The sequence below is a fragment of the Elephantulus edwardii genome, unplaced genomic scaffold (assembly GCF_000299155.1).
Source record: "Elephantulus edwardii isolate Elephantulus edwardi_28Jun2011 unplaced genomic scaffold, EleEdw1.0 scaffold00246, whole genome shotgun sequence".
In the NCBI taxonomy this organism is placed as follows: domain Eukaryota; kingdom Metazoa; phylum Chordata; class Mammalia; order Macroscelidea; family Macroscelididae; genus Elephantulus; species Elephantulus edwardii.
The window spans coordinates 2,927,713-2,950,757 of record NW_006399996.1 but is presented as its reverse complement, the minus strand read 5'-3'; the positions used below and the strand labels follow the sequence as shown (position 1 = coordinate 2,950,757).

General features: G+C 49.2%; 3 protein-coding genes and 1 pseudogene across 4 annotated transcripts in view; 2 read left to right on the top strand and 2 right to left on the bottom strand.

Moving 5' to 3' along the window:
* The window catches only part of CNTROB (centrobin, centrosomal BRCA2 interacting protein), a 58,015-nt gene extending 56,299 nt beyond the window's left edge, over positions 1–1,716 (bottom strand). For both annotated transcript variants that reach the window (XM_006899145.1, XM_006899146.1), the window contains exons 1-2: positions 1,444–1,716; positions 6–90 (exon numbers count right to left, since the gene is read on the bottom strand). In XM_006899145.1, the coding sequence (XP_006899207.1) occupies positions 6–90; positions 1,444–1,716 (358 nt within the window). The remainder of the gene's footprint in view (positions 1–5; positions 91–1,443) is intronic.
* Positions 1,717–2,656: 940 nt separating this feature from the next.
* TRAPPC1 (trafficking protein particle complex 1) lies at positions 2,657–4,209 on the top strand. The gene is made up of 5 exons (XM_006899144.1): positions 2,657–2,712; positions 2,810–2,908; positions 3,062–3,132; positions 3,699–3,837; positions 4,081–4,209. The coding sequence occupies exons 2-5, from the start codon at positions 2,810–2,812 to the stop codon at positions 4,207–4,209; spliced, it is 438 nt and encodes a 145-aa protein (XP_006899206.1). The 5' UTR covers positions 2,657–2,712.
* Positions 4,210–5,377: 1,168 nt separating this feature from the next.
* KCNAB3 (potassium voltage-gated channel, shaker-related subfamily, beta member 3) lies at positions 5,378–12,413 on the top strand. Its single transcript, XM_006899143.1, has 14 exons — positions 5,378–5,619; positions 7,057–7,100; positions 7,189–7,226; positions 7,432–7,511; positions 10,306–10,350; positions 10,431–10,475; positions 10,592–10,635; positions 10,802–10,888; positions 11,097–11,182; positions 11,320–11,440; positions 11,531–11,625; positions 11,711–11,831; positions 11,987–12,075; positions 12,336–12,413. The coding sequence occupies exons 1-14, from the start codon at positions 5,378–5,380 to the stop codon at positions 12,411–12,413; spliced, it is 1,215 nt and encodes a 404-aa protein (XP_006899205.1).
* Positions 12,414–18,241: 5,828 nt separating this feature from the next.
* On the bottom strand, positions 18,242–21,978 carry LOC102857620 (annotated as a pseudogene).
* Positions 21,979–23,045: the final 1,067 nt, after the last annotated feature.

The window sequence follows — 23,045 nt, the reverse complement described above, 5'->3', positions numbered from 1 at the left end:
CTCACGATAGGCAGCATCACGTGAGCTTTGGAGTATGTTCTGGAGCTGACCCCGGACACTTTCCATCTCAAAGATATGTATGGAACCATCCTAGAGAGAAAGAAAGAGAGAGAGAGAGAAAGAGAGACAGACAGAGAGAGAGAGAGAGAAAAGTCAAGCAGAAATCAGACACAACTTATGCAATTTATATTCTACCTCTTGCCAGGGGAACCCTGGTGTCCTAATGGTAAGGAGTTACGCTGCCAACCCAAAGCCAAGAGGTTTGAGTCCATCAGCTGCTCTGTGGGAAAAAGATGGGTAATCTCTTTCCATACAGTTCATAGCCTCTGAAAACCTGCTGAAGGGTCAGCGATGAGTTAATTCCAACTTGACAGGTTAGGGCAGATGGCATTCAAAAACACCCAGAAAACCAAACTAGCAGCCAATAAGAAGATTCTAACATGTAGCAACCTCATGCATTGCAGAGTGAAATTCAGGTTTTCCAAGGCTGTGAACGGCTTAGAGGAGACTGACCATCTTTCCTCAGCGGAGGGACCTTCTAGACAGGTGCACATGTTGGTTTAGAAATGCATTCCCCTGCAGACCATACCACCAGAGCACCAGTCTTCCCTAAACCCCAAGAATGTTTGCCTCACCATCAAGCCAGAGCAAAACTGATTCAGTCAGGGATGTTTTAAGCTTAAGTCAGAAATTCAAATATCTACAGAAGACCTAAACCAAACCCACTGTTATTGAATCAATTCTGACTCACAGTCACCCTTCAGGAAGAGACAGCTCCACCTTTCTCCGTTAGTGGTCTTGAAGTGCTGACCTTTCAATTAGCTGCACAACACATAATGCACTGTACTATCAGTGCACCTTATGGAAGCAGGTGGTATAAATGAGTAAATTTGGCAGGTATAAGGCAGAATGCTAGGGGAAGCAAGCATGTAGTTTAAAGGTTGTATGTCCTATTCGTTTTCAAACTCTGGAAGACTTAGCAGCCTGAAAATTGGTAATGACACTTTTCTCCTCCCCCCCACCCCAACTAGTAACTGCCTTCTCTGTAGTTGTATGGTTGATTAAATTGTATTTTAATGATTTACACACCAATTTCTTAATCATACCAACAGAACAGTTATAAGCTGGAAGGATTTCTGTATAGCATGTTGCTATTCTCAAAGGCTTAGTTCCTCCTAGAGACTGAGAAACCTTATTCTCAGTGCTTACATTAACTTACCTCACAACACAGGTTTCTCTAACAGCAGCAACACCAAAACACTAAGAAGTGTCACATTTTCCAGATTATGATGTCCCTGGCCACTTCCACCACCATAAAACATTTGATGCTTTTCATATGTATGATTGAAATAAAAATCCAAATTTAGAGGTTCAAGTATTTTCTTTTTACCACTCTACTCAGGTGTCTGGTACAGGAAAGGTCCCCTGACACACATCCCTCACCTTTTTCTTCGAGTTGTTGTCCAATCCGACAGACAAGTTGCAACTCAGCTCTTGGGCCAAGCCCTCCAACACCTCGTGAGGAGGCGGGGAAGAAGGGGGTAAATACAGCTGGGCTCGGGCTGTGGCTTCGGCCTGGCGACTGAGGCGCAGAGAAGTATAGAGCTGGGAGGACACTTCAGAGGACACTTGGTTCAGCACAGGGGGCTCTGAGGAATCACTTAAGAGATCCTCGGATTGGAGAGGTGAACTGGGGCTGGGAACTGAGGTCGCCATGAGCACAGGGGAACAGGCAACAGGAGCCAGACAGCAGTCAGGTCCCACTTTAGGAGCCCGGTTAAAGTACAAGGAGGGAGATTTAGGGATCAGTGGGGGACTTCAAAATAGGGATCCTTGGTAACTCAAAGGCATGGAGATTTTGAGTGCAGCAACGCTTTCGTGGATCCCAGAGACCATTAAGAAAGGGCAGACGCATTCTTTTCATAGCTCATGGAAAGGGGTGAAGACAGACCTACTGCAGGGTAAATACATTTCTTGCCAACAGCACCTCCTCGCAGCGAGATGTGGTGTAAGCTACAAGGAGATAAACCTCGACAATCCTTCGTCCACTGAACTATTTAAGTTCTCATTTCTAGAATGCGACAATCGAAACGGCCACAGATTCAATCAGGACCTAATTTCTGTCCTGCTGCCTTATCTGCGCACCTACAGGCTCTAAGCTCAGAGGCAGGAACCCCAAGCGCAGCGCTCCTTCACCCGGTGTGCCCAGGGTCGAGTCTCTGGCGCACCCCTCCCGGTAAGGGCCATAGCAAGCCTCTCCCCCTACCACCTCGAAAGAAGCGTTTGGACCCTCGAATCCAGCGTGAAATCCTCTAATACACAAATCTCCATATTCCCAATCACACTTTCACCCTCAAATTGCCAAAGAGGGGGATTCACGCCCTAGAGCCCGGGTACGGAAGACTCGGAACCCCCAACCCTAGCGCAGTCTACTCAAAACCGTTGCTTGCCTCCTGCCCACTGCCCGTGACCCCGCCTCGCTTCGATGACGTCACCCGCCTGTAAGCCCGCATTCGCTCAGCTCACTTTGGTCCTGTAGCCCGTGTGCACATGCGCAACTCTGGCAGCCACAGATTGGCTACAAGAGGAGGGCGGGTCTTGGAGAGACGCTGGGGTGGAGTTATTGCCTTAAAGTTGCAGTGTGAAGACCCCGGCAGGGCAGGGCTCCGGAGAAACCGGAAGTGACTTCTGACGGGCTCTGGACCAGTTCCGGTGAGTCCTCAGGGGGAGTTCTCTTCACCGAAGGTATCCGAACAGGGCCCTGGAACCCACTGAGTAGGGCGGTTCCGGAACGAGGTTCGTCCTGCAGATGACGGTCCACAATCTGTATTTGTTTGACCGTAATGGAGTGTGTCTGTACTACAGCGAGTGGCACCGCAAGAAGCAAGCGGGGATACCCAAGGAGGAGGTGATGCAGTGCCCCCAGTTCAGCCCAAATGACTTCACATCCCCAAACGCACATAGTCCCAGCCCACGCCCTCTTCTCCAAACCCTTTTACGTCCCTGTCTCCATCCCTTCTCGCTGAACAACCAAGATCTAACTCTGCCCCTCTCCCTCCAGGAGTACAAGCTGATGTACGGGATGCTCTTCTCTATCCGATCGTTTGTCAGCAAGATGTCTCCATTGGACATGTACGCAGAGTCTGAGGGGATGTCGAGAGGAAGATCAGTCTTGAGAATTTTAGAGTGGGAAAAACTTTCTGGAGGGGAAGAGGCAGTTGTCTCCAGAGAGGAGAAAGGGACTTAGGGGAAAGAGAATCTGAAGAGGAAGTGCGGGAGCTAGCAACTTCAGTGGTGTACTGGGATTTTAAAAGGTTGGAGGTGGGATGTTGTGTGCTGTCAAGTCAGAACTGACCCATAGCTGACCCTCCAGCGGGTCTTCAGAGGCAGTAAATCATACGGGAGGAGATTGTCCATCCTTTTCTCCCAGAGCAGCTGGTGGATTCAAACCACCTTCCTTCAGTTTAGCAGAGCCAGCCTCTCACTGCTAGACCACCAGAACTCACTCTAGAGATGAGAGAGGAAACTAAGTGAGAGGTGAAGATGGGAAGATGGCCTACAAAAAGAAGCTCCTACAAACAGGTGGATGAGTTTAGACAGTATTGGGAGATTAGAAATTATCTCTGGGAGGAATTAATTATCTCTGGGAGGAATTAACTTCCAGGTCCCCTTTCTTAACATCCTCCTTCTCTCTGCAGGAAAGATGGCTTTCTGGCCTTCCAAACTAGCCGTTATAAACTCCATTACTATGAGACGCCCACTGGAATCAAAGTTGTCATGAACACAGACTTGGGCGTGGGACCCATCCGGGATGTGTTGCACCACATCTACAGTGCGGTCAGTGACAGTCTGCTACCCTCTCCCAAAGTTCCTCAACAACCATGGCCACTTAGAGGCCCTAAACTCCCTCAGTTTCCCCCCTAGTTGTACTGTGTTGTATCTATTGAAGTCAGAATTTTCTTGAGGACTCCCACCATCAGTTTTGCCTCATAGAGGCCTTTCCTCCTAGCCATGCCTCTGAAGTTATGCTAGTTGGGGTTGGGAACCAAAGGTGGACTCTAACACCTTCCCTCTTCATAGCTGTATGTGGAGCTGGTGGTGAAGAATCCTCTGTGCCCTTTGGGCCAAACTGTGCAAAGTGAGCTCTTCCGCTCTCGTCTAGACTCCTACGTCCGCTCTCTGCCCTTCTTCCCGGCCCGAGCTGGCTAATGAAAGAACCCCTGAGAAGAATCCACATCTGCCTGGGGACCTACCTTCCTGGCCACCAAAGGACCCCAACCCAGAATACTCCAAGGGCAAAGCCCAAGTCCCTCTCTGGTGCTCTACCTTCCGCCAGAAAGATGCCTAACAGAGCTCCAGTGCCACCAAACCAGGCCCTTCTGGAGAATTGTTATCCTCACCCTTCCGGACTCATCCAGAGCCGTAGAATAAACTTTGTATTACTCTATGCAGCCTGAGTTTGTCACTTGAGTGGGAAGGAGGGACTTAGATGGCCACACCTCCTAAACCCACTATGGGAGACTTTGCATTGGCTCCAAAGAGAAATTAGTGTCATTTTAGGCTAGATAATTGTTTGGATGGTTGGTTTTGTTAGTTTGGGATTTTGGGGGGAGGTGGGGTGGAAAGGTGTTGTAGATGTGTTTGTTACATGTACACTATAGGATTGTAGCCACATCTAGCCTCCACTCACTGCATAAGAGCATTTTTCCAGTCATAACCATTGAACTGTCAGCAGACCTTGTCAGATGTCGCTGGGAAAGCAGAACCACATTCAGTTGAGAACCACTGGACTGCATAAATACTGAGCTGCCTGGGGCCCTAGATGTGGGAACCATCCTTCTGAGATCCTCTGCTGCTCCTCAGAGTGCTGATTTGCTGCCTGTGCCGTGGTAGGCGTGGTTTATGCTGATGACTGCCGGCTTGGCTGAGGGGTGAGCGGCCCTATGCAGATGAGGGGGCGGTGTCTGCATGTTGATGAACTGGGCCCGCTGCCGACGCGGCTGGCCGCTTAGCGGATCCCGCAGCGGTTCTGGCGGAGGTGTCGTCCCACTCCGGCCCCCCTGGTCTCCCGCTTCCTACTCTCCAAGGGCCACTTTAAACCTTCACCCTCATTCACTCACCCCCTCTATTTCGTGAGTCGGAACTCCTTCATCCAAATACCCTGGAGCCCCCTGCATTTCTCCCTGCTGCAAACCCACGACCTCCAGCAACCCGCCCCCGCGGGCTCGCTCCTGCCAGCAGCTCCCGCCGCAGCTCCCCTGGGCGCTAGCTCAGCCGGGGTTCGCCACGCGGCGCCCCCGAGGGTCCCCCCTCCTCCTACCCTGCGCCCCCCATCTCCCAACTCCTCCAGTCCCCTCCCCCGCCCTGGCCAGCCAGCATGCAGGTGTCTATCGCGTGCACCGAGCAGAACCTTCGCAGCAGGAACAGCGAAGACCGTCTGTGCGGACCCCGGCCTGGCCCGGGGGGCGGTAATGGCGGGCCGGTCGGCGGAGGGCATGGGAATCCTCCGGGGGGAGGAGGGTCCGGCCCCAAGGCCCGAGCCGCACTGGTGCCCCGACCCCCAGCGTCCTCGGGCGCCCTCCGTGAGAGCACCGGCCGGAGCACTGGCATGAAATACAGGTACGAGGGTGGCCGGGCAGTCAGCCTATCCCCTTCCCAGACCCCCCAGGTTCGCTGGGATGGCCGCCAAAGCCCCCTCAAACTTCGCGAAGGTCCTTGTGCTTTCCTACTCTTCCACCCATCACAGACACTGCCCTTCTTCATCTCTCTCTTGGACTCCTTTGATCCTCCTGGGTCTGAATGTAGCAGGTGTACTGAGGATGACAGGGTCTCCTCAGACCCAAGGCTGGCCCTGAGCAGCCTCCTTACTCCCAGGAAGAGAGAATGCTCAAATCCCCAGGCTGCGTCTCCTTTAGATCCGGTGTCCTTGGGTTGGCGTCCTGGGGAAATGGGGGGGGGGGGGCAGCTTCTGGCCCTGGTTTGCTCAGGGTGCCTGACCCAGATACTGCCCCACTGCCCCAAGGGACTTGTTCCTACCTTTCTTGGGAGAGAAGGGCATGTTGCCTGGCATGTGGGCAAAGAATAGACTGCATTTCTCGGCCTCATTGAGCTGTAGGGTGGGTAAGGTGGGCTGGAAAACATAGACTTTATCTCTGTAAACTGCAAGGGGCCACAGGCTCCAGGAACTTTCAGCAGGGCCAAAGACAGTTAGAGGCTTGGGAGTGAGCCACTAAAGCCTCTGATCTGACCTACCCTTGTCACCTGAAGAATCTGATCCTAACCACAGAGGAGCCCTGAGCTGAGCCAGCTACCTGGCTGGGGTCCTAAGAAGAATGGGACTTTACAGGAGAGCAGAGAGAGTGGAGGGGGAAGGCAGGAAATGGGGCTTCCTGCCATACACTCCACCTGGGTCTCCTACATAGCTTTGTTAGAAGTCTATCCTTCCATTTTGCCTAAGCTAAGAGACTCTTGGCTCTCTGAGTGGCTGAACATGACTTGGTGCCCACCCTTTAGCAGGGCACACTCCATCTGATGTCTAGTCTCATAATTATGCCATAACTTCTTGTGTACAATTGCTTGGAACCTACTCATAGCTGACCCTCCATGAGAAGGGATTGTCCTCAGAACAGCTGGTGGGTTTGAACCTTGTGCCTCTGGGTTCCCAGCACAACTTCTTAACTCCTTACCATTAAGCTAACAGAGCTAGTCACATTCCTCCACTATGCACATCCCAGCGATCACTCAAACACAGATACCTTACCCAGAAGAAAGAAATCAGGCAGCGTATCTTCAGTGTGATTGGAGGGAACAGAGGCATTGGACAGTGAGTGACTCCAGGGGAACATACATTTAATGATGTTAAAATTCTTTTAACAATATCTCTAGGCTTTCTGCTGTGGGCATAGCACTGCCTAATCCTGTAGGGCCACTGGGTCTGGTTTCTCTGAACTAAGACACTCTGAGGGTTTCTTAGTCTGGGAGGAAAGGCCCTGGGAACTGATAATCAGGGTCCCTAATAGGGGTTCCGCCTCTTCCTGATTCTTCTGTATCCTGTAGGAACCTAGGGAAGTCTGGTCTTCGGGTATCCTGTCTTGGCCTGGGTGAGTCGGGGAGAAAAGAAATCAGAGGGAGGGGCAGTCTTTCACAGCTCCCTCCCATCATTCTCAAAGGCCAACTTCTCTCCTGCAGGTACCTGGGTCACATTCGGTTCTCAGATCTCTGATGAGGTATAAATGATGGGACCTAAAAGCCGGGTGAAGGGGTATGAGGGAACCAAGAAAAGGGGGAAAATGGACTTGGATAGGGATCTGGACAATAAGCACGGGAGTAGTGAACCTGAGGCTGGAGGGGAGGACAGACCTCTCCAGCCAGATACAGAATACAGAGAAGAAGGTAAGAGAGGGGCTTTAACTCTTTTCCTTGCTTCCCTAGACAGCAGAGGATGTGCTGACAGTAGCCTACGAGCACGGCATAAACCTGTTTGACACCGCTGAAGTGTACGCAGCAGGAAAGTAAGGATGAGGGTAAAGGAGCTAATTTACACTTGGAAGGCTGAAAGGACAACTTCTAGGCAACTCTGGGAGTTCTGAAAAGACTAAATTCCAGCATAGGGGCCCCTTGCAGCATTATGGGGGTCATTGTCCTGGACAAAGTGCAGCCAGGGTGCTTCTTACAGGCAAGGATGACTTCATCTGACATACTTTCATGTTGTTAGGAGGGGCCAGTACCTGGAAAAAGACATCATGCTTGGAAGAGTAGAGAGTCAGTGAGAGAGAGAGGAAGACCTTCAACAAGATGGACTGACACAATGACTAGCAGTGGGCTCACATGAATCAGGGTTAGTGGGGTTGGTTCAATATAGGGCAGGGTCCAGACCTGTGTTCACAGGATCACTATGAATCATAGTCAGCTCGACAACACCACCACCAATCCCAACACTGTTGCAGGCAATGGGTATAATGTGCAGTCAAAAGAAATTAAACCAATATGGGTATTGGTTTTGTGCGTAAGTTAAGGTGCACAGGTATAAGTTGGGAGGCTTGCAAACTCAATTTCCAAACACACCCCCACCATATCACATACCTGTAGTGCTATACTAAGTCGCTAAAGCATGGGATGACCCAGTCATCTGACTGACACTTTAGCTCATCTTCAACTTGGCTCTCATGTCAGCTATTCCAAAAAGCCTCCACTCCACTTCCCAAAGTTAATCACTCTTCCCTCCTTGAGCTCCCAAAGGACATTATACTGCCCTGTATCACTGCTCAACTGTGAGGTCCCTCCTTCCTTGGATCAGGACTTGTTCTTCTCTGTGTCCCTCTTGGTGCCTACTCAGAGCCCAGCCTATATAGCACACACAGCTTGTGAGACAAATGGACATGCCAACAAAATTAAGAGTCCACTACAAACCGATACTACCCTGGATGTGCTCACCAGGTTGTACCCAAGAAATCTGGAGGACAACTACCTGGTCAACTGACTGGAAGAGATACATATTTATTCCCATTCAAAAAAAAAGGTGATTGGACAGAGTGGAAATTATCAAACAATATCATCTAATATGACATGCAAGCAAAGTCCTGCTGAAAATTATACAAAAATGATTGGAACAGTACATTGACAGAGAACTACCAGAAATATAAGCTGAGTTTAGAAGAAGTCATAGCACTAGAGACTATCACCAATATCTTTGGCAGAAAGCAAAGCGTACCAGAGCAATGTCTGTTTCATTGACTATGAAAAGGCATTTAATTGTGTGGATCACAACAAATTTTGGCTAACCTTGAATAGAATGGGAATCCCAGAATACTTGATTGTGCTCATGCAAGACCTATACTTGGACCAGGAAGCAGTCCTCAGAACAGAGCAAGGAAACACAGCATGGTTCAAAATCAGGAAAGGAGTGCATCAGGGACGTTTTCTGTCTCCATACCTTTTCAATTTATATGCAGAACAGATCATTCAGGAGGCTGGGCTTTATGAGGAGAAGTGTGGCATCAGGATTGGAAGAAGACTAATCAACAACCTATGTTATGCAGATGACACAACTTTGCTTGCTGAAACTGAGGATGACCTGAAGCGCTTGCTGCAGAAGATCAAGGACTGTAGTCTTCAATATGGTTTGAAGCTCAACATCAAGAAAACAAAGATTCTCACCACTGGGCCAGTTAGCAGTTGACAACACCATGATAGAGAAGAGATTGAGGTTGTTAACAATTATAGCTTGCTCAGGTCCACAATCAACAGTCTTGGCACCAGCAGTCAGAAAATCAAAAGACAAATTGCACTGGGAAAATCTCCTTTCAGAGTCTAGAGACTAAGGTGCGCCAGATCCACACCATGCTTTGCAATTACTTACTATGTATCAGAGAGCTGAACAGTGACTAAGGATGACAGAAGAAGAATTTATGCCTTTGAGTTGTGGTGCTGGAGCAGAGCCCTGAACATATACCATGGACTGCCAAGAAAACAAATCAGTCTGTCTTAGGGAAAGTGAAACCAAGTTTCTCCTTGGAGGCTAGGAATTTGAAGCTCCATCTCACATACTTTGAGCATGTCGCCACGAGGAACTGATCCTTGGAGAAGGACATCATGTTTGGAAGGGTGGAGGGATAGCACAGGAAAGGAAGGCCCTGGATGAGATGGAGCAATGTAGTAAGTGGGGCAATTGGGGTAGGTGTGTTGGAGTCAGTGAGACTGGCTTAGGACAGGCTTCAGAGCTGTTGTACATAGGGTCACTATGAGTCACAGGTGACTTGAATGGCACATAACAACAACAACAAAGCAATATAAGACTTATCACAGGGAAGTGCAAATCAAGTGTGAAAGAACTATATAGCCAGTCGAAGATATGAAAGCTGACAAGAAGTACTGACCATTGACTGACACTCAAAGACTGCTTTCTGGATAAGGCAGAATCAAAGCTAAACTCTGGAAGATGGGTGAGTTTCTCTGATGCTCTGAGATGGGCAAAGCCAAACTAGATGGTTGGAGTGAGGCCAAATAGTGTCTTCTTAGCCCCACAAGTCTTTCTGTCTCTCTCTCCTCATCCTTATCATATCTCTTCAGTACCCAGACCAAGGCTTGGTTTATAGCAGATGCATGATACATGCCTATTGAATGAACTATATCCTTAAACCACTAGTTCCAGGAGCCCCTCTTGTATAGGATAGAATTGAGTGTTCAGTGGATCTGACCTACCTACTTTACAAGAGAAGAAATTAGTTGAGGGGAAGGGTAGGAAGGGAGGGAGTGACTTGATTAACCCACCCTAGGGATGGCTAGCACTTCTGCTTTGTCTTTCAGGGCTGAAAGAACCCTAGGCAACATCCTCAAGAACAAAGGTTGGAGGTGAGATGGTATTGTTGGGTTACTGATACATGATCTTTCAAAAATCCTTTTCTTGCTGGTTCACCTATTTCTTTTTCCAGGAGATCAAGCTATGTCATCACCACCAAGATATTTTGGGGAGGACAGTAAGTGGCTGTCTTACTACAGCTAGGCAGACAGACCTCACAAAGAATGTGTGCAGTGTACGGGGTGGGAGTAGGGTCATTTGTCACTTCTTTTGGTAATTACTTTTTTTTTACAGAGCTGAAACTGAACGAGGGTTGAGCCGCAAACACATCATTGAAGGTGAGCTAGGGGCTGGGATCTGCAGTGGTTTGGTAGTGAAAAGTCTGGGTAATGAGGGGTTGGGGACATTGAGTAAGGGAGCTAGGATTTAGGTAGCCATGGGAAAGCTGAATTCTCAGAAAACTAGGACTGAGCAACTGACCTTCCTCCACCTGTCTTGCCCCAGGCTTACGAGGATCTCTGGAACGACTCCAGCTGGGATATGTGGACATCGTCTTTGCCAATCGCTCAGACCCCAACAGCCCCATGGAGGGTAAAATCAATACTTCCAAACCCAGCAGGTCCTCAAGAATGAGCCCTTCCTCCAGATCCCAGGACTTGGGCAGGGAACAAGTGAAGAATAGATGCCCACCTTTCTGACTCCACAGAGATGATGGAGGTCTTTAGCAAGACAGGTGGAGGTATGCAGACCTGAACTGCGGGGGTCTGACAGTGAGACCTTCCCTCTCCTGTGTGCCTAGAGATTGTGCGAGCCATGACCTATGTCATCAACCAAGGCCTGGCCCTGTACTGGGGGACATCCCGATGGGGGGCTGCAGAAATCATGGTGAGTGTAGCACTTTCTTCCATCCTATCACCAGTCCCCGTGACTCACATCACCACTCCAGTTCCCAATCTATGAGGGAGGAGGGTAGAAAGACATGGAGGACACTGATCCTGTCTGCTTCCCTCACCCCAACCCAGGAAGCCTACTCCATGGCGAGACAGTTCAATCTGATTCCTCCCGTGTGTGAGCAAGCTGAGCACCACCTGTTTCAGAGGGAGAAGGTCGAGATGCAGCTGCCAGAACTCTACCACAAGATTGGTTCGAACTCCCCCAGTCCTATGTTCCCCTCAGCCTCACCCATGACCCAGATCCCTTTCCCTCCACCCACCCAGTCCCTCTTTCTCTTAGGTGTTGGCTCAGTCACCTGGTCCCCTCTGGCCTGTGGCCTCATTACTAGCAAGTATGATGGGCATGGCCCTGATACCAGCAGGGCCACCATCAAGGTGAGATCTGGGACCTAAAGGGCTGGATTTCTCTGGAGGTGAGAGAAAAGGGGGTCTTTTTTTGCCTACTCTCTTTGGTCTCTAGGGCTACCAGTGGCTCAAGGACAAAGTGCAGAGTGAGGAAGGCAAGAAACAACAGGCTAAAATCATGGATCTCCATCCCATCGCTCACCAGCTGGGCTGCAGTGTGGCCCAGCTTGCTATTGGTGAGACATCATCTGCTCTGGACCCCACAGGGACACTGTCTCCTGAGATGGCCCAAATCTACCCTAAGGCTGGTTTGTCCAGGGCAGGATCCTATTCCCTAGAGACATCTCTGAGCACTGTTCCCCATAAACTCTTTTTCCTCTTCCGGCCCCAGCCTGGTGTCTCCACAATGAGGGTGTCAGCTCTGTCTTGCTGGGGGTGTCGAGTTCAGAGCAGCTGATAGAACACCTGGGCGCCTTACAGGTAAGCTGGGGGCTTACAAGGCAGAGCCAGTTTCAGTTTTCCACCTAGAAATTAGTGCAAGCCAGAATGGCTCTGTGAGGTCACCAAGGTACAAGGCCCTTGCTTCGCAGGCCAGGGCAACAAGGCAAGGCAGCTGTGGGGCCACAGTGCTTTTCCCTGGCGTTTAGCACCCTTGTACTGCTTTGCCCTGGGCCTTGGAACCCTTTGTACTTAAGTGACCCAGTATGGACTGCCCTCTTTACCACTTCATTCTCCCCCAGGTATTGAGCCAGCTGACCCAGCAGACGGTGGCAGAGATAGATGGGCTCTTGGGGAATAAAACGCATCCCAAGAAATAGTCCACCGGGAGCGCAGGGACCTGAAGAGCTGCTGCACCCTCCAGAGAATTGCTCTCCTGTAGCTACCTCTCGCTCCTCTTTCCACCCCTCCCAGCAGCGGCTGGAGCAAGGGTAGCCGCGCCTACTAAGGAGTCCCGGCTTTGAGTAGTAATACGCATGAACAAAAGCCATATCCTTCCGCCGAGGAACTAGAAGAGAAAGTAGTCTGCCTCCCCCTGACGCATCCTCTTCTTCTAGGCCTTCTAGCTAAACCCGGGCATGAGCAACTGAGTTGTCCCCTCTCTGCCACCTGATCTCGCTCCGTACTCCCTTCCTGTATCACTGAGGCCCAGGAAAAAAAAAATTCTAAAAACCCCTGCAGTGTCAAGAAACATGCAGAGTATCTCAAAAGTAACCCTTGAGCTGTCATCAAGGGGGTAGTAACCCAGCGAGCAAGTTTTGATGCCATCTGGGACATAAGAAATGGGATCTTGCGGGATTTTTCTTTTTTTTTGTAACAAAGCCAGGCTGGTCCTGGCCAAAAAGTAAATGATGATCCTTGGGAATCCAGGAATCTTGTCTCCCAGCCAGGCGCGAAAGAGCTTAAACCTAGAACTGATACTAATAAAGTGTTCTTGTGGAGAGGGCCGGTTAAGTCTGGCGAATCCACAGCACAAACAAGGTGGAAATCTGATGGCGGAAGTGGACGGGGTGGCACTTGGACACAGTGGGGCTGTGCTTCATGGAAATAGCCTTTGGGTCACAGGCAGAGATGGGGGGCTGGCACAAATGGCCTGGGTATAGACTTAAGCCCTGAGCAGGGCTTCCTGAATGGCAGTAGAGAACTGCAGTTTTCTCCTGGCAATAATCCTCAAGCAATAATGATGTACGACTGTACGACTTCCCAGGGAACTATAAATAAAAACCTCAGCTTGATCCTTCCAGAGTCTGACATTGCAGGGGGTTGGGGGATAGGGTCTCAGTTTCAGACATCCGGCCTCTATCAAGACTAGTACAATGGTTAAGAGGGTTGGCTCCCAACAGGAACGTTGGCACTTAAAATCCATGCAGTGGTTCATCAGAAGAAAGACTTGGCAATCTGTTTCTGTAAAAATTATAGTCTAAAATCCTGTGGAGCAGTTTCGCTTTGTCACATGGAGCCTCTGTGGGTTGAAATCAAGACAACAGCATCTAACAACAGCCACAACCCTCCTGGGATTAATAAAATCTGCAAACTAGCTTTTTCTCCATTGCTTATTCACTTAGGTGACCCAAACACTGCTTTCCTTGTCTCTGCAGACACCAGACAGCCCAGGACCCAGTTTTCTCCCTTCCTTCAGTTTTCACATTCTACCGAACACAGAAATCTGGTTTACTGGGTACTGGGTTTGCTAATATTGATATTTTTTTAAAAAGTATATCACATACAGATTTTTGAGTGCTTCAATCATTAACACATTTGGCTGCTAACCTAAAGGCTGGCAGTTCAGGTCTACCCAGAGGTACCTCAGAAGAAGGATCTAGCAGTCTACTTCTTGAAAAACCAACGATTGCAAACCTATGGAACACAGCTCTGCTTTGACATACACAAGGTTGCCAAGAATCTGAATCCAGCAACTATCAACAACAGTTTTCATCCCTACACTTCCTGCTTCCCTCACAACTGAGACTAATGTATATGCCAAGGAACTGCCTGGTTGGGAGAAGCTGTTCTGAGGTTGAGGATTTGGGATTTGAAGACTAAGAGGGCAATGGGTGAAGTGACAGAGAGGGAAGGAAATAATAATTTTAGAAGAACAATAGGAAGCTCAGGTGTGAGGGTGACAGAAAAGCAGGTTCAAATGGAGCTTTTTTTGGATGCTGCCATTATTCTTCTTCAAAGAATTCTTGATTTCCCTGGGACAGAAAGTGGGTGAAGTAAATTACAATTTTTAAAGATCACAAGGCAGCAGATGATGAGCTGCTCTGCCTTCCTTAATTACACCCTCACCATCTCCTTCCTAGCCATCTTCACCCCTCCTTGATCCCCAAGCTGGGAGTGCAGAGTAAAACCATCTCCAAAAGAGAGCTGACTCCTAGATTAGCAACCAACAGCATCAACTAATGAGTACTTACATCCCCCCTTGTCATCTCCCACTCATTTTGGAAGACTGGAGGAAACAAAATGTATGACTAACCGATGATTAGTTATTCTGTAACAAATATATAAAAATTTATAAATTCAAAATAGCACAGTACTTAAGTAGCCACCTTGGGCACTTACAGACTTCTTTTAGTGACTACCTCCTCCAGTGCTCAGGACATTTTAAACTCTGAATTAACTTCAGAGGTAGTTTGAAAAAGCCTTGTTAAAAACCTTCCTTTACTGTCACACTGCATTTGTGTAAAGACATTTGCCATGTTCGTTACCCATCTTATTAATTCATTTAATATTCATTTAGTGGTAAGAAACTGCTGCAATCCCAAAGGGATGCAGTTCAAATTCACCAGCTACTTTACAGGAAAAGGATGGGAAAATCCTGTGTGATTTAATGCTTCTTAAAACCCACTGGAGGGTAAGTTGTGGTTTGGTTCTGACTTGAGAATACACAACCACCACCATGTGCCAAAATAGGTGAGAGGAATTCTCAACATCCTTGCATCTAAGGAGCCCTCTCCCTTCCAGGACAGATTTGTTTATTCACCTGACAGTCCATGGTATAGTCAATATTCTTCACCAACACCACAATCCAAAGGCAACAGTTTTTTGGTCTTCCTTATTCATTGCCAGATTTCACATGCATAAGAGATGACTGAAAATACCATGACTTGGATCATGTTTACCTTCCCAAGGTGACATCTTCGTTCAGCAGCAACAAAGTGTCAGGTTCTCTACCAGACACAGAGACAGGGTGGTAAAAATCAGGCTCAGAAATGCCTCTGCAGAGTTTGTAAGGGGTGAGACAAACAATTAGTACCCACCCAAACTAACACGAACACACAGGCAATCCACACAGTACTTCTAGAGTCTGTATGGGTCTTTGACATGAGAACTGCACTGAGAATTCAAGGATGTTGATAAACTAAAATTGGAAGAGGGTTGTGGGAATAGCATGTCCAAATGATCTGGGGTCAAAGGGCCTTTAAGTCAATGATCTCTAAAACCAGACTGACTAGAGAAGGAATGAAGGTGGCATGTCAAGCATACATGTTTTCAGAACATGCAAGGCTCTGTAGGAAAGACAACAGAAAGTCTTTTATTTACTTACTATCATACAACAAATCATCTCCAAACCTAGTGGCTTAGAACACTAGCTCCTTATGCATGATTCTGAGGGTTGACGGGGTTCCTCTGCTCTCTTCCCCTGGACTGATGTGTGGCTTGCACCCAGGTGGCAAGTGGGCTGAGCTGGGCAATCCACGATGATCTCACTCATGGCTGGGAGTTAGTGTTGGCTGTGAGCAGGAGCACCTCAGTTTTCCTCATGTGGCTTCATTGTATGTGCTCTAAACTCACTGCCTTTCACGGCGGTCTCAGAGCAGTTATTCAAAGGAGCAAAGGCAGAAGCTGCAAAGGCTTCTAAGGCCTCTCTCTCTTCCTCTTTGCTGTCAAATTGCCATCATAGCTAACCCTCCAGAGGGTTTTTCAAAGCAGTAAATCACATAGGAGGAGATGCCCATCTTTCTTCTGAGTTGCTGATGGTGAATTTGAACCACCCGAGATGTGCCACTTTGGGGTTAGCAGTGCAACTCCCTGCCCACTAGACCACCAGAGCTCCCTCTTAGGGGCTACAGCTCACAAAATATCCCTTCTGTCACATTCTATCAGTTAAACCAAATGACAGCAGATTCAGGGGGTGAGGGGAGAAAGTCTAATTCTTTATGGGAGGAACAACAAAGTCATATTGTAGAGGAATGTGGGACCTTTAAACAAACTAGACTCACATTGTTGTATACCATCAAGTTGGAAGTGAGCCATAGCTGACCTTACTGAGGGTTTTGTGGGTTTTTTTCTTTTCCGGGTTTGTATTTGAAACATTTATTTCAGAAATACATTTCAAACACTTTGTTATTTATACAAAAAGAGACTAATTTCTCAGGAGGCACATAGCTAAAGGCCATTGTGGAAAAGATCATGATGAAACGAACATTCTTTCAAAGGAAGGAACTCTGAGCCAGGTCTTCACTGGGTAGGGGTGCCAGGATACCCAGCACTTGCACTGAGTCGCTCATCTCGTGCTCTGGGCTCTGGGCACAGGTGGATCCTTCAGAATCATGGCGCTTTTGGCAAAAACATGGCAAGACAGCAAGTAAGTGGATTCCCTAGAGAGTGTGATGAGGGTCCTACATACAGCTGTAGGTGGAAGGGGGTATGAAATTGAATGCAGGTGATGTTAGTGCACAGGATGCACGTACACATACTTCACCTGCACCCCAGGCCCACCTCCATCCTGTTTTTTACCACCTGGAAAGCCTGCATCTCCATATGTCTAATCTCTGAGCTCAGGCCAAGCCCTCCCTCCCTCAGGTCTCAGAACAGATTGGAATCTGGCCTCCTGTGTCTGGCAGCACAGGGGGCTCTGTGATCCCCCTCACATGCACTCCCCCACCCTGACCTCACTGGCTCTGAGGTGCCGGTTCTGACTCACTGCTGACCCTCCGCAAGGCTTGTGAGGCTACAAACTGTACAGGAGATTGTACATTCTTCTCCCCTGTCGCGGCAGCTGGCGGATTCCAACCATCAGAGAAGCAGAGTCTTTGTGGTATCAACACAACTCCTTGTGGGCGACACCAGTGTGTCCTCCAAGGTGTAAAAGGTCGAGGCATGTTTGGGACAAAAGGTCCCCCAGGGTCACCTGGCCTCCTGCCTCCCTGCAGCTCTTGGTGTCAGCCAAACTGATATTAGAGGCTGCTGTGTGTTCAGGCAGCTGACTGGATGTTCGCTTAACCAGAGCATTTTGGTCAAAACCAGTTGCTGACTCTGGGACATGCAGTGCCCTTGTGTGCCAGAGCAAAGCTCTCCTCCATGGGTTTCAATGGCTTCAGTCTGGGGAAGCAGATTGCCAAGTCTTTCTTCCAAGGCCTCTCTGGATGGACCTAAACTCCCAATCTGTTGCTTAGCAGCCAAGCACTCAATCATTTTTGCTGCCCAGAGGTGGGGTCCATCTCGGGTCTAACCAGAAACTACACAGACTCGCTTCCACACTCACTCAGGGTGGCTCCAGGACAGAAGCTGCCCAGCCTCCGTGTATGCTCCTCCCTGCTGATGCCTACGGTGCTCCTCCCCCGATTCTCTGCCAGGTGCATTTGCTGGACCTTCCAAAAGTAGGGTGGGGGTGGGGTTTCCCCTTTCTTCTTCATAAATTGAACCTCTCAGTGCAGTGGCATCCCCAGCCCCATGACACGTGAGTGTATGTGGCAGAGAGATGAAGACACTTGTCCTCTCTCCAAGGACCTGGGGACAGTCTGCAGGCTGGCGGGGGCAGGCATTGAAGGTATTTTCTGCTGCAGGAAAGGCTTGTGGGTTCGCTGCGCTGACAGCAGACAGCCCTCCTGTGTCTAGGCAACTGGCAATTTCCTCTCATGGAATTAACCCCTCCTTCTAGGAGCAGAAGCAGGTGGGGGGGGGGTCCCAGTTTTTACTGAGGCCCAGCAGGAGAGGGGAGGGAGGAACCCTGGCTTTTTGGGTTTACTTCCAACTCGGTCAGAGGATAGGGGAGCGTGTGACCCAGTACAGGAAGCCGGGGACCCGGCTACCCACAAAAGGGGAGCCCTACCCAGGTTGCCCAGGAGGAAGGCTGGCTCATCTGGCCCCTCAGATCTGGGGTCAGCAGATCCTCTCTGCCCAATGCTGGCTGCAGTCCAGCAGGTCAGGTGTGGCCGGGACCTGGTCCCCCAGCTGAGGCGTGCCCACCACAGCTCCAGCCCTGGACTAAGAAGAAGGAGCACAGGCAAGAGGGGACATATTATCTTGTTACTGGGCAGCGTGGGTGGGACTGAGGGAGATGACAGGTGGAGAAAAGTATAGAAAATAAAATGGGGTGGGTGTGTGGGTGGGCCTGGGGGGGATGCAGACCGGGGGGGCAGAGGGACCAGAGGCGGGGGGGAATGTCTACATCTCCTGGGCTTCCGCTTCTTCTCCCCCATGCCATTGGCCATGGCACTGTTGCCCTCAATGAGGTGCTTCACCCAGTATGTTTCGAAGTGGCTGCTGCTGGTGATTTCCTTGGTATTCTGCATGTGCATCCTGATGAGGAGATCTCGCAGGTAGGCAAACTTACAGTGCGTGGTGTTCTAGATTTTAATGGTGCTCCACTTGGTCTTCCTCCCCAGGATCCTCTTCCTGTTGACCTGGTTCTTGTGGTCACTGCACACCATGGCAAAGGGAATCATCTCGTGGAACTTCTCATCTACCTCTGAGTCCTCGTCAAACACCTTCTGGGGGTACACATCTATGCCCTTGGAGAGCAGATCTGCTGTGATCTGCTGTTTGAAATAGACTCTCTTCCAGGGTCAGCGTGTCAGCCTTGGCAATGACTGGGATGATGTTGACTACTTTGTTCAGGCATTTCATGAACTCTATGTCCAGCAGCCTGAGGGTGTGGCCAGTGGCAGTGATGAAGTAGAGGAAGCAGTGCAAGCGTGTGTTGGGATGTGCTTCTTGTGGTTGATGTTGATCTCCTTCTGCATGTACTCCTCCTACGGCTCGTTGAAGAATTTTGTGATGGGCTACCAGCAGTTCTCATTGTTGATGTAATCCCCAAAGCCTGGTGTGTCAATTACCGTCAGCTTCATCTGCACACCCTTCTCTTGGTCTTTGGGATGCTCTCTTCTGAGGTGGGCTGCACAGACAGGAGGAGAACTGCCCTTCCTCTCCCATGGTGCAGCTGGTGGATTTGAACTATGTGCCTTCAGGATTGCAGCACCGTTTCCTACCAGTAGGCCACCAGCGCTCCCTAATGCTCACATTGTTGTTGTTGTTAAGTGTCATTGAGTTGAGCACGACTCATAGTGACCCTATGAACAAAAGACTTGAACCTATTCTATAACTACTGTCATTTCTCTAAGTTCATAGTTTCAAGAGACATGTTGTTTAGGAAGAGGATGCCACTCCTGCTGCCAAGCCTGTCTCAGTCTGGGAGCTCCACAAAACACTGTAGTGGATAACCACTATGGCATTTGACACACCAGTAACACACCAACCCTAAGTTCCCTCAGTACAGCAAATTGATAGACCAGTGCTGTACCACTTAGAAGAATGTTCATACCCAACCCAGGATGCACTCCAGATTCTGATTGGCTCTAATCAAGATACTTCCATGTCACAGCTCATGTTAGCCAAATCGAGCAAATCCAATCAGTTCACACATGAACACTCACATTAGTAGTTAATAATAAAACTTCATGGCTTTTTAATATGTGTGAAAGCGTGTAATAGGACATGGTTGGCTTTGAAATTTGGAAAGATCCACTGTGTCGAGAGAAGTCTGCAGAAAGTCAGTGTCTGGGGACAGACTGGCTTGGAGGGTTCTTGCTGGAGTCTAAGTGACAAATGGCAGGTTAGACGAGGGCAGTGTGCTAGAGAGAGAGATTTTGAGGCAAAAGGAACTGACCTGGATGTGAGTTGGGAATGGATGGCCAGGGAGAGATACAGGGTGGATGAGGACACCTAGGCTTTTGTAATTGGGCAGAGAAACAAATAGGAAACGCTGGGAGGGATGCTTGTTGGAACTGCAGAGCATCAGTTTAGTTTCTCCAACAAAGACAAGTGAAGAAAACCAGACTCCAAACTGCCTTATGGACCAAATCAGAAGATCAGATGCCCTGCTATGGAGGAGGTGGTTCTCACTCATCATGACCTTGTAGGACAGAGCAGAACGGCCCCATTGGGCTTCCAAGGCTGCCAATCTCCACAGGGGCAAACAGCCTCAACTTTATCTTGTGGAGCCACTTATGGGCTCAAACTGCTAACTCTGAAGCTAGAAGTTCAACACTTAACCCATTGTGCTACCAGGGCTCATTCTTCACAGTACCTTTAAGTAAAGATTTAGGAAATGTATGGGTTGTACTATTTGTATGGTCACCTGTAAGGCCCTACCTCCTTATTTCAGTAATTAAAAAGGAACTTCTTGCTTGGGGGATGTTCATAAGTCTCATTATTTCTTTTAATATCTTCAGTTGGTTTTCTTAAAAGAGCAGCCTTTCAGGGACCTGAAAAGACAGGGCAATAGTGGGCATAGTCCAAGGGTAATTTTATAAAACATACTGCATGGGAATGATTGTATGAAACACAATGTGAATGAAGGATAGTGTGAAACACAATGTATACAAACTTTGTAAGCAAACCAATATAAAATAAACTTTTTTAAAAAGGAGTCTTTATGGAGCAGGCTACTGGATATACAGATTTAATAGTAATTTAAAGGACCCTTGGTTGTCAAAGGGAGCTCTGGTGGCCTAGAGGGAAGTAATGAGTTCTGAATTGTGCTGATAAACCCAAAGGTGGTACCTCTTTGTTAGTTTGAATCCACAGCAGCTCTGAGAAAGATTGGTGGCTCTACCATAAGATTTACAGCCTCAGAAAACTTCCTGGAGGGTCAGTTATGAATTCTAATTTGATGGCAGTGTGTTTGAGGGTAGTTTGTTGTTGTCAAACACTTTGAGAACCTTACAGCAACTCTAAACACACAAACACACATACATACTCCCCCAAAATTCCTAAATGTTTGCTTAAAAATAACCATCTTCTCTCAGGGAGGTGCCTGACAGCAGACTTGCCTAATGTAATACATCTCCTGAACTTCAGACTGCTGGTACCAAAGGTGTTGATGTGGATCTAAGATGAAATTGTTGACAATGTCAATCTTTCCTCCATCTATCATGATGTTGCATATAGGTCCAGTCACTTGGAAAGGTGAAGGGTTATTGAAAGACAGGAAGACCTTCGATGAGATGGACTGACACAGTGACGGCAGCAATGGGCTCAAGTGTGTCAGGGATCGTGAGGATGGCAGAGGATAGAAGAGGGTTCAGTTCTGTTGTTTACAGGATTGCTAGGAATCATACTTGTGGGCACCTAACAACAATAACAATTCATGGTACACTTCCTAACAAAAGTTTACCTGCTAGTTTCTAACAATTTAGTTCAAAAAACCAAAATACAATAGTTTGCCTGGTATAGCCAGTGAATGTCATAGGCCTAGAGAAGTCCATTGTACTGACCAATAAAGAAGGTACTGAAATTTTATTGAGTAATTAGAGTCAACACAGCACAGGCTGAGGCACAGGATAGTAATAGCTAACACTTACCTGGTGTTTACCTGGGCAGCCACTATGCTGATCACCTAGCATATGTAAAGCATATGTAAGTTCGTTTAATGCTTACTACTATTATCTACATTCTATAGGTAAGGAAACCATGGTCCAGAAAAATTACATAAAGTTTTCAGAATTTCACAACTACCTAAGTTAGCACTAGGACTTGAGTTGACTCCAGAGGCTTTTGGCCTCCACAACAGAACCTGGATCTACAGGTCCGGAGATGAGGAGCAGGAGGCAGCTGGCGCTGGGTGTGGCTGGGTGAGGGAATGTGGGCTGTGAGAGCCATGTCCTGTTTACCTGTGGGGGAAGCCAGACCCTTGAGTCACACACCTTATGCTGGGCTGCTTTGTTGTAGCCATCACAGCGTGTGGGTGTCCAAGCCTCTCTACTCTGGAATGAGATTTCCAGCATTCCTCAGGCCATGGTCTTGGAATCTACGTCGTCCTTCGGTTGAGATGCCAGATGGGCGCTATTTTGTAAGATTGGGAAGGTTGAGAGAAGAATTAAGTTACTGGACAGGCTGGCTAGATCTGTTCAAACATCCAAGAACAGGACGTGCACCATTGCGGGCGGGCCTTGTTAAGTCTTTTTTAAAGACCTTGTGAAATATGTGCGTTAACTCAGCCAACAGGCCCAACGTGGCTGGGGCAAGAAGGGATCCAGAGAGATGAACCTAATTGAACTGAGGGGTGGTTGGCATGGCGCTATGGGATGAAGAAAGGTGTAACTGAACTGAGGGGTGGTTGGCATGGCGCTATGGGATGAAGAAAGGTGTGGAGGGCATGTGGGTTTTGCGTCCCCCAACGCCCTAGTCCTGGTATCACTTGGGAAGCCTCTCCCTCCTTCCGACCACGGCATTCCTGTCCTCGCGCCTTAACTACCTCCACGCGTGCCCCTGCAGGGAGTGGCCTGACCAAGGAGTGACGCTTTCGGGGCGGGATCTATTAAAATAAACAAGAGGCCGCGGCCCGCGCGCCTCAGTGCCCACCCCGGGCGAAGGAGGGACAGTCCGTTCGGTTCGCGAAGTCGTCTGCGGTCACAGCAACGATGCAGCTCCTGATGCGGGTTCCTTCCCTTCCGGAGCGGGGCGAGCTGGACTGCAGCATCTGCTACCGGCCCTACAACCTGGGGGCGCGCGCGCCTCGCCGCCTGCCCGGGACTGCGCGCGCGCGCTGCGGTCACACGCTCTGCACCGGCTGCCTGCGAGAGCTGGCGGCGCGCAGCGAGGGCGGTGGGGCGGCCCCGCGCGTCGTGCGCCTGCGCCGCGTCGTCACCTGCCCCTTCTGCCGCGCGCCCTCCGCCCTCCCGCGCGGCGGCGTTACCGAGATCTCCGTAGACCGGGATTTGTGGTCG